The following is a 15,862-nucleotide window of genomic DNA, read 5'->3' as shown; positions in this document are numbered from 1 at the left end:
TCCGTGGGAAGAGTTCTCATTGGTTTAGAAAATCAGTGATTTAAAATAGTTTTGAAGTACTAAAAATAGAGTGATTTTGTGAAGTAGCTATCAATTTTTTTTTGCAAAAGGGAACAACACAAATTTTTACTAGAGTTATACTAAATTTTATGGATAAGGACCAATTTGTAAGCATTTCTGATCTTTCTACCAATTTTTAATCATTTTCCGAGTGCCAAAAATGAGTTTTTTTGTGAAGGACCTAAGAAATAATTGTTGTAAAATTGTACCAAATCAATTTTCTAAAATACTAGGACATATTTAATGCATAATTGACCAAATGGTTGGGTGTAAAAAGTTTTGATCCACCTCTGGTGAAAAAGACAAATTCCCGCCGATTCAGTTGGAAGCAGGTCAAATTTGAACTGCAAGTGCCTCATAGTTTGTTATTTATTTTTTCCAAAAATCATTTCTAGGTACATAAGTACCTATTTAATCAGAGAAACACCAAAAAAAATCCAAGATTCAACCACTAGCTAGGAACGGTCATTCCCGCCGTTTTGACCGCATTTTGAAACAGGCATAAAAAATTCAAAAAAATTCAAAAAATCAGGAAACCTTCGCATTGTGTCATTATATGTGGCCGAGTTTCCAAGAAAAATAACAAACTTGTAATACGTCAATTATTTTTAAAAAGTGTTCTCAGAAACGAGCTATCACGTGTGGAGATCAATGGCTTTCAAGCCAAATGATCAATCTTATGGCCACATTCATGGCATAGCTTGTTCAAATGATCTCATATTATGCACAAGGGTACATCTTGGAATTCCAAACAATGTTGCCTAAGGAAGTTTTCATTTTGTTTGCACGGAAAATTCATTTTTCATTTTCCGAGTGCCCAAAAGGAGGTTTTTTTGTGAAGGAACTACCAAATAATTGTTGCAAAATTGGACCAAATCATTTTTATAAAATACTAGGTCATATTTAATGCACAATTAACAAAATGGTTGGGTGTCAAAAGTTTTGATCCACCTCTGGTGAAAAAGACAAATTCCCGCCGATTCAGTTGGAAGCGGGTCAAATTTGAACTGCAAGTGCCTCATAGTTTGCTATTTATTTTTTCCAAAAATCATTTCTAGTTACATAAGTACCTATTAATCAGAGAAACACCAAAAAAATCCAAGATTCAACCACTAGCTAGGAACGGTCATTCCCGCCGTTTTGACCGCATTTTGAAACGGGCATAAAAAATTCAAAAAATCGGGAAACCTTCGCATTGTGTCATTATATGTGGCCAAGTTTCCAGGAAAAATAACAAACTTGTAATACGGCAATTATTTTAAAAAAGTGTTCTCAGAAACGAGCTATCACGTGTAGAGATCAATGGCTTTCAAGCCAAATGATCAATCTTATGGCCACATTCATGGCATAGTTTGTTCAAATGATCTCATATTGTGCACAAGGGTACATCTTGGAATTCCAAACAATGTTGCGTAAGGAAGTTTTCATTTTCTTTGCACGGAAAATTCATTTTTCATTTTCCGAGTGCCCAAAAGGAGTTCTTTTTTGTGAAGAAACTACCAAATAATTGTTGCAAAAATGGACCAAATAAATTTTATAAAATACTAGGCCATATATAATGCACAATTGACAAAATGGTTGGGTGAAAAAAGTTTTGATCCACCTCTTGTGAAAAAGACAAATTGCCATTGATTCAGTTGGAAACGGGTCAAATTTGAACTACAGCTGCCTCATAGTTTGCTCTTTATTTTTTCCAAAAATCATTTATAGTTAAATAAGAATCTATTTAATCAGAAATACATGGTTTGATGGCGAGACATCGAGGTTTGGATGGTGGCCGAGGGCCCCAACTCTAGAGTGCGTAAGCTCGCATGCCCGCCGCGTGGTCACCGCGTGACCGTGGCGTTGCCATGTGTTCTGGGCGGCCTAGGCATGTCTAGTAGGTTGGACACTCCCCAGGTAGGTGCTAGGAAGAAAATCACAACATAAGATTCTCATGAGGAGACCGATCGATGCTCAAACATGAATAAGCAGCCAAGTGTTTGATTTGCGGTACGGGAAATGCACATGGCTAATGGGCGTGAGTTTTGGCTGAGGATGATCAGTTACTAAGAAGATCGTCTTCACAAATTTTCACCTCAAAAGGAGGAGCCTAGGTGGTACTTGCTTTACAAAGTACCACACTGGACATAAATATGAATGTTGAAGCTGGGCTCAAAATAATGAATGGATTGAGCTAGCATTTGGTGGAGGATGGTTATTTGGGCATAGGAAAGCACTGTAGAAAATGGATACCATTTGGACATGCCAAGGTGGTACTTCCTTCACAAAGCGCTGCTCTAATCAGAATAGGAAAATGAATATTTTTGAATTATTTTTGAACTAGACAAGGAAGGTTTTTACATATTTGACGAAGATATGACCCAAAGAATTTATGAGATTTTTTTTGGGAATTTTGGGAATAACAGAAATATAGGTTGCTTCACAACCTAGGGCAAAAATCGCCACATGGACATGACACATAGGCAAAACTGATGAGATGGCGCCTAGTCATCACAACCCACCACAATCTACAAGGCTATGACCATCTATATTGGTCATTAACAACTAGAAATAAGGCAGCGGACTAGCACTGTTTGCTTTGTGACCTTTTCGTGTAAGGAAATTATGACATTTCTGACCAAAATGGTCGCAATGGTTTAGGGTTTGGAGCCCCTCGAATAGCTTTTGACCAATTGGTCTGAAATGGTCATAGATCTATGACCAATTCTTCCAGGGTCACTGATAAAAGGTCACTAGTTGACATATTTCTTGTAGTGTAACCTAGTAAACCCTTACTTCCCTAAATAAAAGCATCTAATTAACATCTACTAGTACCACTACTGCCCTAACTTAATTAACCTAAGTTAATTCCTAGGATCCTGTTATATGCTGCTGCTCTACTTCCCTAACCTAATTAACCTAAGTTAATCTAATTAACATCTACTAGTACCACAACTGCTAATTCATAGGGTTCATAACTAACTTCACCTAAGTTAATTAACCTAGATAGGAGGGGTGGGGCTTACAGAGAGGAGGGCGTTGAGGGTGGCTCAGGGGAACGGTTGCGGGGAGGCATGGGCGGCGAGGAGCAGATGAGGCTAGCTCCGGGGCGCTGCGATGACGATAACAGCGGCAGGGGCGAGAATGGAGCAGGGGCGGCGAGGAGCAGACGATGGTGGCTCCGGGGGGCGCGGCTCGGGCGCAGGGCGATCGACGGCGGCTCGGGGGAACGGTTACAGGGATGCAAGGGCGACGGACGGTGGGGGAGAAGGGGAAAGGGGGAAAAGGACTTAGGAAAATTTTGAGTGGACGTGTGGTTAAGTCAAACTAGTAGTAGCGCTGGAAAGGAAAACGCGTTATAGCTAAGTTAGTTATAGCGATTTCCACTAAAACATGCTACTGCTACAGGAAGTAGCTATTTATTTTCCTTTTTCTTTTCCTTTTATCTAAGGAACTTAGCTATAGCGCGTGAACAGAAAAGTGCTATTGCTAAACTAGCTATAGCGCATGAACAGAAAAGCGCTACTGCTAAAGTAGCTATTTATTTTCCTTTTTCTTTCCTTTTTTCTTTTTTTTCACTTCTCTTTGTTCTATTTCTTTCATTTTCATTTATTTTTATACTTATTTTTTTCTTAGCAGTAGCGCTCTACCATAGAAACACGCTGCTAGAACGAACTTAGCAACAGTGTGTTTCACACAGGCTCGCTATTACTATTCCTAGCCTACCGGAAATTATAGTAGTAGCGCTTTTCCGCGCAGACGCGCTACTGCTACAACTATAGTTGTAGCGTGCTTTTGTGAAAATCGCTACTACTAAACAACAGTACCGCCTAGTTTTGACCAGCGCTACTGCTATACCTCTATGTATAAGATTTTCTCTAGTAGTGTGTGGAGGCCCATAGTCACCCATAGTCTTGCTAAGCACACTTTAGTTTTAAGGGTTGGCTATCATGTCTGGTTAGGCCAAACTGATGATCTTGTCTTTCTCCCTATAAACATTGTAACGTCTAAATAAAAGCTTTGCATGTTTGCCTAAAAAAAGAAACCAGAGCATGCTTCTTCGAGTCCAAGCAAGCCGAATCAGAAAGTCTTTCGAATTTGTACTTTTGAGGAAAAACACAAATATTGTCAAACCCACTTCTTATCAAATATTAGGCCAACTCCACCACGCGACCCCATCCTGTCCGCGCGTCCGTTTGGGGTAAAACGGATGAACCGGGTGGCCCAGCGCGCGGGAGCAAACAGACTTTTGTCTGTTTTGTGTCCGCTTTCGACCCACCCCTGGCCCAAGTTTGCGCCGATTTTGGGGTGAAACGGACAGTGCATGATTTTGGGGTGAAACGGACAGCGCGCGATTTTTGGGTGAAACGGATAGCGCGCGGACGGGCGGGACGCGCGCGCTTGTCCACCCCTGGCCCGCCTGTCGGTGACACAAAGCAAAACCCCCCGCGCCCCCTTTGGCGCCATTTTCCCCCAAAACCTCCCACGTCCCGCCGTCCCCCTCCCTCCCCCATCCATGGCCGACGCCCAGCCGAACTCCGGTGGCCTGGCCGTCGACCCGCCCAGAATGGCCAAGAAGAAGAAAGGCAAGGTGCCAAGGAAGCCGCGGTCGGAGTGCACGCCGGAGGAGATGGCCAAGTTGAACACGGAATCGGCGAAGAGGAGGAACCGGAGGGCGATCGTTCAGGACAACTCCGCCGCGGCCAAGTTCGCGCCGAGCGTGCTGTGATGGTGGCCGTGCGGCGCAAGGCCGAGGTCGAGGAGAAGGACGCCATTGTCAACAAAGCGCACACCCTCCTAATGCTTGCATTTGTCGTCCGACCGATTTCTCTGCAGTGGCCGTCGGTCCGGCGAGCATAGGCTCGTCGGTCGCCCAGCCTCTACACTGCCAGTCGCCGACGTCGCAGACCACGCCTATGTCGCCCGGCTTCCCCCGCCAAGGCACGACGGCCAGACCCGTTTCTCGGGGTCGTCGGACGTGAGCCTGATCGCGCCGTCCACCCCGCGCCCGCCGGCCGTCATCGACCTCAACGTCACCCCTGGGTCCAGCATCGCCGGCCGGCCGGCCGTCGAGATGCAAAGAAAGTAAGCACGGCCGCCGATTACGGGCACCATGCCGTCCCCCCGCGTCTTGTTCGATGAAATGCCAACACCAACGCCACCGGTCGACGACCCCTTCTACAACCAGTTCATGGAGGATGTGATCTACGAGGGTGGGCATGTCCCTTCCTACGATCCCGAGGAGACCCAAAGTCAGGATGGCCGCGCCCAGTTCGTTGCCGATGAAGAGGCCGACGACCATGCTGACTATGACCATGGTGACTCGTGGCAGGAAGACGATGACATCTATGTCAAAGGTGATGGTGATGAAGAAGAAGGCAATGACATTGATATTAGTGGCGAGCCATTGTTCATCGACGAGCTCACCCAAAGAGCGGAAGCACAAAAGAGGAGGAAGAGCATTCACACGGGTTCATATACACAAAAGGAGGACAAGTTGATTTGCCAATGTTGGATGGAGATTATCCAAGATCCGAGGACGGGCGTGCAACAAAGGGCCTGGTTTTTTGGACGAGAGTCCACAAAACTTTCCATGAAAGGAAGATGTTTGCGCCCTACCAAATCACAAGCAACCGTGGCATCACCTCGATTCAAAAGAGGTGGTTGTTCATCCAACAAGAGTGCAACAAGTATTGCGCCGCATTTAAGAGCGTTGAAGCACGGCCCGTGAGTGGTCTCGGCGTTGGGGACATGGTATGCTCTCCTCATCCTAGTCCTTTCCTTGCTACGGCCATGAGACTTTGACCTTGTATATGTTTGCATGTCCAATCCTTGTTGATCTTGTGGTGTAGGCATTTCAACCTTTGGAAGCATTCAAGGCCCGGCACAATGACAAGCCATTCACTCTTACGCATTGTTGGACGATCATCAACAATTTCCCTAAGTTTAAGGATCAATACCGTGAAGTTCAAAGGAAGAGAGGCAAGAAGACGACCAAGTTCGCCGGAGGTGGAGATGGCGAGGCGTTGAAGAGGCCGAGGGGCAAGACCAACTCCAAGGTGGACGACATACGTGATGCCTCATCCATGGCCTTGCATGAGACGTTGCATGGCATGATGTCTCAAAAGAATGTGAGGGACGAGAAGAAGCGGCAAAGCAAGGACGAGCAAATGAAGCAATACCTAGAGCTTCAAAGGAAGAAGCTTGAGATGGAGGAGGCGGCCAAGAGACGGAAGATCGACATGGAGGAGGCGGCCCGGCAAAGGCAGCTCGACATCGAGGCCACCAACGTCAAGGCCAGGCAGAGGTAGCTCGACATCGAGGCCACCAATGCCGCAACCAAAGCGAAGGAGGTGGCCCTTGCGATCATGAGCGTGGACTTGACCAAGATGAGCGAGAAGACGAGGAGCTGGTTCGAGGCCAGGCAGAAGAAGATGTTTGACGCCGACGGCTTGAACTAGGTCGTTCGATCGGCCGTGGCCGTTCTTTTTTGGAGGCTGGCATGGGTGCCGCCCGCTGGGCCGCTGGTTGTGTGCCGGTGAGAAACTGATTATTTGGAAGGCTGGCTGTGTTGCCGGCCGCTGGCTGTGTTGCCGGGGAACAAAACTATTTATTTTGCAGGCCGGCTGTGTTGCCGGCGAAGACGTGTAGGCCGCTGACTTTGTTGCCGGGCGTGAACTAGGGCCTCTGGCGTGAACTAGGCCGCTGGTATTTGAAACGTTGTTGTTTGAAAACGAAGGCGGACAGTATGGGGCAAAGGATGCGGGCGCGTGCTGGGCGCACGGCCACCGCATTCCAGGACAGGCCCGGATACGACCCCATCGCCCTACCCAAACGGACAGAATATGGGTAAAACGGACGTCCGGTTGGGTCGCGTGGTGGGGTTGGCCTTACATCCGATTGGAAATACTTGACGTTTGTTCTACGGCCATCCGTGCAAATAATGAGTCATAAAAAAACTCTCCGCAAAAAAAAAAAGTAATACAAAAACGCATGCATGCAAGCCGACCGACCGAACGATGGATCCTGCGCCGTAGCCATCGATGGATGCCTCGTTGAGATCCTGTGCCGAACAAATATCTTCCGTGACAGGCTCGTGCGTGCGAAAGCAGGATCGGCGACATTGAGCAAGCCTTGGCCAGAGGACGGACGTCGACGGGGACAACGGGAAGGCCGGCGCCCGCACGGACGTGCCATGGTAGAGATGTCGGCCGGCGCCAGCTAGCCATAGATCGCTTTGGACCAACCATGAAATGAATGACTCGAGCGACGTCGACGGCAACGGCGACGACGACGCAGAGAGCTCGCCGCGCCACACAATCCGGCAGCAAGGCCCCCAGCCAGCTCCATCCCATGTACGTTTACACCACGGGGACGAAGGAAGCTTCTAGAGGCACATGCATGCATGTGCACGCTAGCTGGCTCCGGCGAGCGCGCGTGTCGTCTCGCCGCCGCTGCCGCCGTCGAATAACTGCGCCGTACGTGCTCCGTACGTGTACACATGCATCTGCTCGGGCGCTAAGGCTCGATCGAGCTGACTTCAAAATCAATGGGACGCACGCATGCACGCACGCAACCATCCCTCTCCTCGTGTAAACAGTGAACTATATAGCGTTTTCACCTTTGCACTATATAGTCGTACGTGGAAAACAACGTATGGATCGGGCATGCAAGTGGAGCTCTATAGCGTTTTGACCTTTGCAGCCTACAGCTTCTTTGCTGCTATCATCTATTTACCTAGTCATCATAGTATCTAGACGCAGTGCTATATACATTCATTTGAACGAGAAGTAATTTCGGACAGAGGTAGTAGATGCGTGCATGATTGAAACTAATCACACGCATGGAGAACCCCACCTGTTGGATGGACGTCTAGCGGGGTGATATATTTCTTACGATATTAGGGTGTCAAACTAATCAGTCTAGCAAAACTCAAGTTGCCTGCTTTTTAAATTTATTTCGGTTGATTAAACGGAGAAAGTAGTAGACGATGAGGCGTAGCACCGAGGCCGCCAAAGCCGTAGCCAGAGGCGAGCTCGTGGAGGAAAGTAGGAAGGTTGGCAGTTTGGGTAACGGGGGCCGGAGGGGGGCACGCTTGTTGGAAAAATCTGGTGGTGCACCGGTTTAAAGGGATCGTCAGGGGTAGCGCCAGCACATTCATGGGCGGTGATGAGGGGAGGACGGGGTGGCGAGGTTGGCGCGGGAGCACGGGTGACGGAGGCTGTCGGTTCAGCCGGTGGTCGTGGCCGGTTTGAGAAAGACGATGAATAGGAGAGGGCGGAAGCTGGAAGAAGACCAGCTGGCCGACGGTTCGGAAAAAATCAAGTCACCCAAGCTGGTTTCTGAGTTGACTTAATTACCCCTACCCAGGCCCCAAAATAGTTTAGTATTTGTTGTGATTTTTTCATTCATTTCGCGGTGCTGCATTTAGCCGTCCGTATCTAGACTGAGATTCTTTTTTTTTTCCCGAAAAGATCAGATCTAAAATAAAGATTCAACGGAAATAGAAAACACCTCAAACATAATAAAAATTACATCAAGGTCCATGAACCACCGAACGAGCATTGCCACCGCGAGAACGAGTCGCGGACGCGCCACTATCGCCGCTCCTATACCGAAGCCGGCCTGACCTTGTTGACGACAACCATAAAGTCTTCGTGCACATGCCGCTAAGGAACAGCGTCCCGGAGCCGCAGTCATTGCCGTTGAATCCTTGACTCGATCTGAAAATTTGACACCAAATACCGTATTTGCGTACGCATGGCGAGAAACACTAACCTCGCCGCCCCGAGGAGTTGGCAGGAATCTACGCCGGACCTCCGTCTAATTCATCCCAGTGAACGAACTTGAGGAGGATCGGAGCTCAGAATACTGACTCGAAGAAGAAGTGCCGCCATCCGTCCAAACACCGCCACTGCGAGAACTAAAACCCTACACATCTACTAGCCGGAGACGAGGCACGAGAAATCCCTTCCCCGCCACCGCCCGAGCGACAAGCGGAGGGAAGGCGATTCCACGAGCTCGCCGGTAGAGATCAAGGGGAGGAAGGCTTTGCCTAGTCGCCTTGCAAGAGGGTAAAGAAAAAAGAAAAGTTAGACCAAGAATTCGAAATTATTAATCAGATATAAGCCGTATTATTGCATGGGTGGTGAATTTTGAAATATATATACCCCCAATATATCATGCAATATCATATTGACGAGCATTTAGGATTTCTATTTCGTGTTCTCGCAAAAAATTTCCATGCCACGTATCATTTCGCTAAGATTCTAGGGGGTCTAGTCCTATTATACGAAAAAAAACTCATAGTTGAAGTTGTCCATTATTATGCAAAAACTCAAAAAGCTCATTACTCGTGAGAGAGACTACATAAAAAATAACGATTAAGTCGTGACGCACATGGTGGTTGGGAGGATGCATGATTGAGCACTAGCACTACTGCAATTCTTCAACCGTCAACCAAAATGTATATAAACGACTGTTGTATGATTGCGGCCAAAAACGCTGGCCTGCCGGCCGGTGCCTCTTTAATGCACGAAAAGTTCAGTTTTGGACGAGCGTGCATCAGCCGGATAGACGACGACTACAACAACTTGGCAACTTGCGGTGACATACAGACAGGACTTGATCCACCATATCTCTCGCATGTTCTCCAACGTCCACTCTCTCCAGCTTTTGTAATCTAATTTATGTGGCTGTACGAGACTCTTATCTCCATACCCAACAACTAATCAGCTACCTGCGAATCAACCTGTGGTTGAGATGGTTAGATGGACAGTGGTATCCCCAACCCACCAGGATTCAAATCCTGGTGATAGCATTATTCCTGAATTTATTTCAGGATTTCCGGCAATGCGCTTTCAGTGGGAGGAGACGTTCCCGTCGACGACGAGGCGCCTACGATGGCTTCGTAAATCTTAAGATGATATGCCGGCTCAGTCACTCGGAGGTGCTCATAGGGGTAGGGTGTGCGTGTGTGCGTTCATAGGAATGAGTGTATGCGTGTGTATATGAGCGCTTGTGTCTGTACTAATGCTAAAAAAAACTAATCAGCTACCTAGCTATTGATTTGATTTGACGGGTGCATATCCTTTCCTCCTCTTTGTCTCACGGATGAACATCGCTGATTATCTGCCTTCTTAATTTGTCTCTATAGATTAGCTCATGATCCTTAAACAATAAGTATTAGTACGAATTGCAGCCCGGTCATGTTCATCTTTTGAAATCATTTAGTTGGTTAATTGATGGTCACTTTCTCGGTTGGTTAACTAGGCACATCGTCTATACTTTTAGAATTGAAACGGCTCGATCCGTCGCTCATCATACCCACATAAACAGTGATCATCGGTTGGTACCTCAATGTCAATCAGCAGCACTGGCCGGCGGTTTCTCTTAATTACTAGATGAAACCTTGATAATCTTGATTTTTTCTTCTTACAAAAAGATGGTAGCCCTTCCGGCGTCTGCATCGCGATGCACGCTGCCTTTTATTGATTATCTCAAAGTTGATTATCCAAGTGCAATAAAGTTCATAAGATAAACTGGCACACACATGGTTGCCTCAACGGCAATAAAAGAGAAAATGGATTTGCTATTTCTTAGGTGCCTAATTTTCTTTTTCACGTAGTCGCTTTTCTCCTTCTCCCTTCCTTCTCCTTCTTTCTTCCCTGTTGGCCAGACCTCGTTGGAGAAGAAACAAGCTCGCCCGAGAAGAGCCAGCCCCACCATCTATCTTAGGGTGAAGTAATGCCCCATTATCTATCTTAGGGATGGGGGTGCAAGGGATCGCCGGAGTTCTCCATTCGTGTGGCGGGGCTTAAAGAGATGACCAGGGCGGCGGCTAGCAACAAAGGTGGGTGGAGGTCGAGGGGAGGGCAGCGCGACGCACCGTAACACCCGCAGGCGGGGGTGCTAGAGGCCGGCGGATGCGGCGGGGTAGGCCGGGGATCGAGAGGAGGAAGAAGGAAGGGAGGTTGAAGATGAACAATACTAGATTTGTTTTGGGCGGTTGAATAAAGATCAGACGGTTCATATAAGAAGTGACTGATGACTTGTTTTTCCAGTTACCTATGAATAGAGCTTCCCAAAAGAAAAGAGTACTCCCTCCGTCTCAAAATATAAGAACGTTGTTTACACTAGTACAGTGTAAAAAACGTTCTTATATTTCGGGACGGAGGGAGTAGTAAATAATGCTTGTGCATCACAAATCCTACTAGTAAGCCGTGAACCAAAATCGACCGAACAAATCCTAAGAGATCATCTCCCATCAGTTGCACAAAGAACAGCCCCCCATCCTGTTTGCAAAGTAACGACCAAGTATGAATCCAGCTGATGGTTTCGAAGATAACTTACAAAACATAGAATTTTCGTCAGGTTTGACTTTTCCAAACGACGCGAAGTAAAGCGTAAATTTCCACCCGAATCTGATTAACTAGATTTCTGTTGTGTCAATTGTCGTCGGAGGATGACATGTACGTGTAGGAGAGTACGACTTTGCACCAACCGGCCATGAGTTCGCCAGTTCATGCCAGGTCTGATAGACGACAAAGAAGCACTTTCCAGGCTAGTGAACGGAATCTCCATTTTCCTACCCTTCTTCTGGATGCTCGTGCCTGGCTGCCGGTCGGGGCACACCCAGCGGATTTTGTATACACACGCTAGCTGACGCGCACATCACCCACCACATCCACATGGGGACGGCTGGTCTACCTCTATAAGTTACACCACCGATCGATCTCCTTCTCCCCACATGTGCAAGTGCACGAGAGGAGACGCGAGTGGAACCAAGTAGGCTTGGGGTTGAGTTGAGGAGGCGATCGAGGATGCGGCGGTGGTGCGCGAACGCGAGGGAGGTGGTCGTCGCCGGCGGCGAGGGGGGCACGGTGGTGCTGGCGCACGGCTACGGCATGGACCAGGCGTCCTGGGACAAGATCCTGCCCTCCATCACCAAAGCGAACAAGGTACGTTCGCACACAGGGCATGCGCATGTGGTGCCTACGTCGGTGATTAAACCGGTAGCTGACCGGCCGGCTTCTGGACACAGGTGCTCCTCTTCGACTGGGACTTCACCGCCGGCGCCGACGAGGACGGCGACGAGGCGAGGTACACGTTCGGCCGGTTCGCGGACGACCTGATCGCGCTGATGGACGAGAGGGAGGTCCGCGGCGCGGTGCTGGTGGGGCACTCCATGTCCGCCATGGTCGGCTGCATCGCCGCCGCCCGGCGACCCGACCTCTTCGCCCACCTCCTCCTCCTCTGCGCCTCCCCAAGGTAAGCACCTACGTGGATCTCTGCGTCATCCGTGCATGCATACGTACGGCACATCACACATCGACCGCGCGCGCCGGAGGTCCATCTATCGACGCATGTCGCCGGCGGCGGCGTCTGTCTGCGCGCGCCGGCCACCGTGCACGCACGGCAACTTGTGATCTATCTAGCCTTTTCGGATTTATTGCCATGTCCACGTCGGCGAGCCTACATGCACAAGTCACGGTCGCCGTAGCCAAGGGGAAATCTATTCTGTCCACTCATCTCCTTCCTCATGGCGCCAAATTGTGTGCATCACCGCCGGGTGCCGGCCGCCTAATAACTACGGTCGATTGAGACGTGGCATGGCAACACATGTCGCTCAAAAATATCTAGTAGTACCACGGGAAATACACTTTGGAACATGCATGTATATACACCCTATATGGGATTTTTTTATTATTTTAATAAAAAGTCAAAATAGGTAAGAACTATTTTGACAAAACACTTGACTTACTTTTGCACTAGTAAAAAAGTCTGGATGAGAAAAAAAAGTTGACTTCACAGCAAAAAAGACAAAATTTATTTGCTATTATAGGTCACTATTCACACTATTTTAGCCAAAAATTTGTCTTTTTTGAAAAGAAGTCAAGGGGATATTTTTTTTGTGGATTTATTTCCTCACGAGTACAATGGAAGGTCAAGTTTATTTCAAAAATATTTTCAGGAATTTTCGACTTTTGGTTGAATTACTAAATTTTTTTTTACATATAGGGTGTATATACACCCATAGACCAAAAGTTCCCTCCCGTAGTACCACCTACTAGCTAGTAGTATATCCATTTGAGTCCACTGAGTTTTTTCTATGTCTAAATCGATTCTAAAAGGTGCCGTGAGTTGTATTTTTCATTAAACTCAGAATGTGTTTATCTTTTAAGAAATCTATATGGAGTTAAATCGTTTCAAAAATTATATGGAGTTAAAAATTCCTATGGCGATTTAGAATTAGCAACACCAGATCGATTTACCCTGGGAAAACTGTGACTACCCGTGGTGCATGCATGGTTTGACTTTCAACTGCTGTGGAAGCTGGTTTCGTGACAAAGTCCATTTGAATGAACTCTCGGTGTATTTAAGTGACAAAATGAGAAATTATTTTTCAATGCCTTTCAGGTACATCAACTCGGAGGAGGAAGGGTACGTGGGCGGCTTCGAGGAGGCGGCCATCCACGGTATGTTGGGGGCCATGGAGTCCGACTTCCAAGCCTGGGTCAAGGGCTTCGTCCCCAATGCCGCCGGGGGCGCTGCCGACGACATGGCGGCCGCAACCGTGGAGCCCCTGGAGCGGAGCTTCCTGGCCATGGACCCGGCCGTGGCTCTCGGGGTGGCCAGGATGATCTTCCTCGGCGACCAGCGCCCGGCCCTCGACGCCGTGCCAGCACAGTGCACCATCGTCGGGGTGCGTCATGACTTCGCCGCACCCCCGGTCGTGGTAGAGTACATGGAACGGAGGATGACGAAGGCAGGCACAGACGTGGCTGTGGTGATTGTCGAGTCCGTTGGGCACTTTCCCCAGCTCGTCGCGGCGACGCGGGTGGCAGGCATACTCGACGGCGTGCTGCTGCGGCTGCGCCACCAGGGGCTCTCGATCGGGCACGATGGCACGGAGGAGGGAGAAACGACGGTGCCTGTCGCTACTGAGGTCGAGATTGATGGTGGCATCGACGTCACGACGTAGGTAGGGTCTAAAGAAGATGTGTATGGAGTGAGATTGATGTTGGCCACCATGCGTCCATGCCCAAGATATGTAGTACTCGTAGGTTGTACATCTACAAGTTGTGTTATGCTTTCTAAAATTTAATTAGCACGTGAATAAACATATCTGTTGTGTATATCTCTAGTTGGATTAACATTTTAGGCATGATAGAATCCTATTTTAGAAAGAGCCAATATCAAGTTATAGGGGCTTCAATGCAGATCCAGGCCACAATGCTTTCTTAAGCCGCTTCAGAGGGCGCTGCATCAGATGCCTCAGCAAGCACCTCCACCGGAAGGATTGCCGCGACCCCATCCACTGCATCATCTGCGAGCTACCGGGCCATTTCGGCAAGGAGTGGCCCCAAAACCCCAGAAATTAGTGCCGGGTTGAATTATCGATGTAGATGCTACATAGTGGGTTCTCATCCTTCAGAGACTACGAGTGTAATAGGAGCATCCGTTGACAAAAGGATCACCCTAAGATGATCATCTCATGGCTATTGGGAACGAATCAAATCAGATGGTTCCATTTCTCAACCTTACTGACTTGCTCCTACGAAACCAAGGTCGAAAGGATTGAAAAAGTCAGTCATTCACAACCGTGGTATTGCTAAGAATAGGCTCGGCCCGGTGCCTCCCTTGGCTCCTCCCGTGTGTGACCGTCTTCGCTTCCCTGCGCCTCATGCCGTTTCGACCGTGCCTGCTGCATCCTCGGCCATGCTCAACCAAGTTGACCCTGCTTGCCGTTCGCGCTCTAGCCACAAGGTGGCCATTGCTGAAATATGGGGTGGGCTTTAGGCCCATCTAGCAATTTCTGAAAATCTCTAAGGGCCCATGTGGGTTTAATTGGCACTAGGTGTTAGTCCAACCCCGGAAGTTCAAGAGGAGTTGGATCTCCTTGTTGGAGAGGAGTTGGCACACCGCTTCAATGGTGGAGGCAGTGAGAGGTCGCGTCCGCCCTGAGCCGTGTTCAATGCGGAGCGATGCGCTCTACAACGGCATGAAGGCGGGCAGTTGGTACCGGCAGGGAACGTGCGTAGGAGAGTGGAGGTTTTAGTTGGTGGGCCAGGGCGGTCTGAAACCGGCCTGGGATCGGTCCGGACTCCCGCAAACCTCCCCTACTTTTGTCTCCGGTATAGGAAGAAGTCGCCTTCGGACCGCCCCGCAGACTGATACAGGTCGGTATTGAATGGCTTCCGCGGTCCGGACAACGTAGTCCGGACGATGGACTATTGCGTGAGGTTTACGGGTCCTCTTTGGAAATGCCCGAATCCACTAACGCCAGCCCATAATCCGAGAACCAGGAGAAAAACAACCCGTATGAATCAGGGTGAATGAGAAAACTGTTGGGGAACGTTGCAGAAAACAAAAATTTTCCTACTCGTTTCACCAAGATCATCTAGGAGTTCATCTAGCAACGAGTGATTAGATGCATCTACATACCTTTGTAGATCACGCACGGAAGCGTTCAAAAGAACGGTGATGATGTAGTCGTACTCGACGTGATCCAAATCACCGATGACCAGCGCCGAACGGACGGCACCTCCGCGTTGAACACACGTACGGGACGGGAGACGTCTCCTCCTTCTTGATCCAGCAAGGGGAAAGGAGAGGTTGATGAAGATCCAGCAGCACGACGGCGTGGTGGTGGATGCAGGGCGTCACAGCAGCAGGGCTTCGCCGAGACTACGAGGGAGAGACGTAACGGGGGGAGGTGGAGGCGCCAGGGGCTGGTGTGAAATCCCTCCTCTCCCCCCCACTATATATAGGGGTGCCAAGGGGGGGGGCGCCGGCCCTAGTAGATGAGATCTACTAG

The 15,862-nt window shown here is 48.8% G+C and overlaps 1 protein-coding gene across 1 annotated transcript; it reads left to right on the top strand.

Moving 5' to 3' along the window:
• Nucleotides 1–11,588: 11,588 nt before the first annotated feature.
• LOC123149428 (probable esterase D14L) lies at nt 11,589–14,167 on the top strand. The gene is made up of 3 exons (XM_044569087.1): nt 11,589–12,002; nt 12,086–12,312; nt 13,462–14,167. The coding sequence occupies exons 1-3, from the start codon at nt 11,865–11,867 to the stop codon at nt 14,024–14,026; spliced, it is 930 nt and encodes a 309-aa protein (XP_044425022.1). The 5' UTR covers nt 11,589–11,864; the 3' UTR covers nt 14,027–14,167.
• The last annotated feature ends 1,695 nt before the right edge of the window (nt 14,168–15,862 follow it).

This window comes from Triticum aestivum, chromosome 1B, assembly GCF_018294505.1.
Source record: "Triticum aestivum cultivar Chinese Spring chromosome 1B, IWGSC CS RefSeq v2.1, whole genome shotgun sequence".
Taxonomy (NCBI): Eukaryota; Viridiplantae; Streptophyta; class Magnoliopsida; order Poales; family Poaceae; genus Triticum; species Triticum aestivum.
Note: the sequence above shows the minus strand (reverse complement) of the source record. Positions and strands in the feature narration are given on the sequence as shown.

Bases quoted from the DNA above. Each gene is read 5' to 3' on its own strand.
- LOC123149428 (XM_044569087.1), top strand. From the start codon at position 11,865: ATGCGGCGGTGGTGCGCGAACGCGAGGGAGGTGGTCGTCGCCGGCGGC. The intron at 12,003-12,085 runs GTACGTTCGCAC...TTCTGGACACAG, and splicing joins CCATCACCAAAGCGAACAAG to GTGCTCCTCTTCGACTGGGA. The intron at 12,313-13,461 runs GTAAGCACCTAC...AATGCCTTTCAG, and splicing joins CTCCTCTGCGCCTCCCCAAG to GTACATCAACTCGGAGGAGG.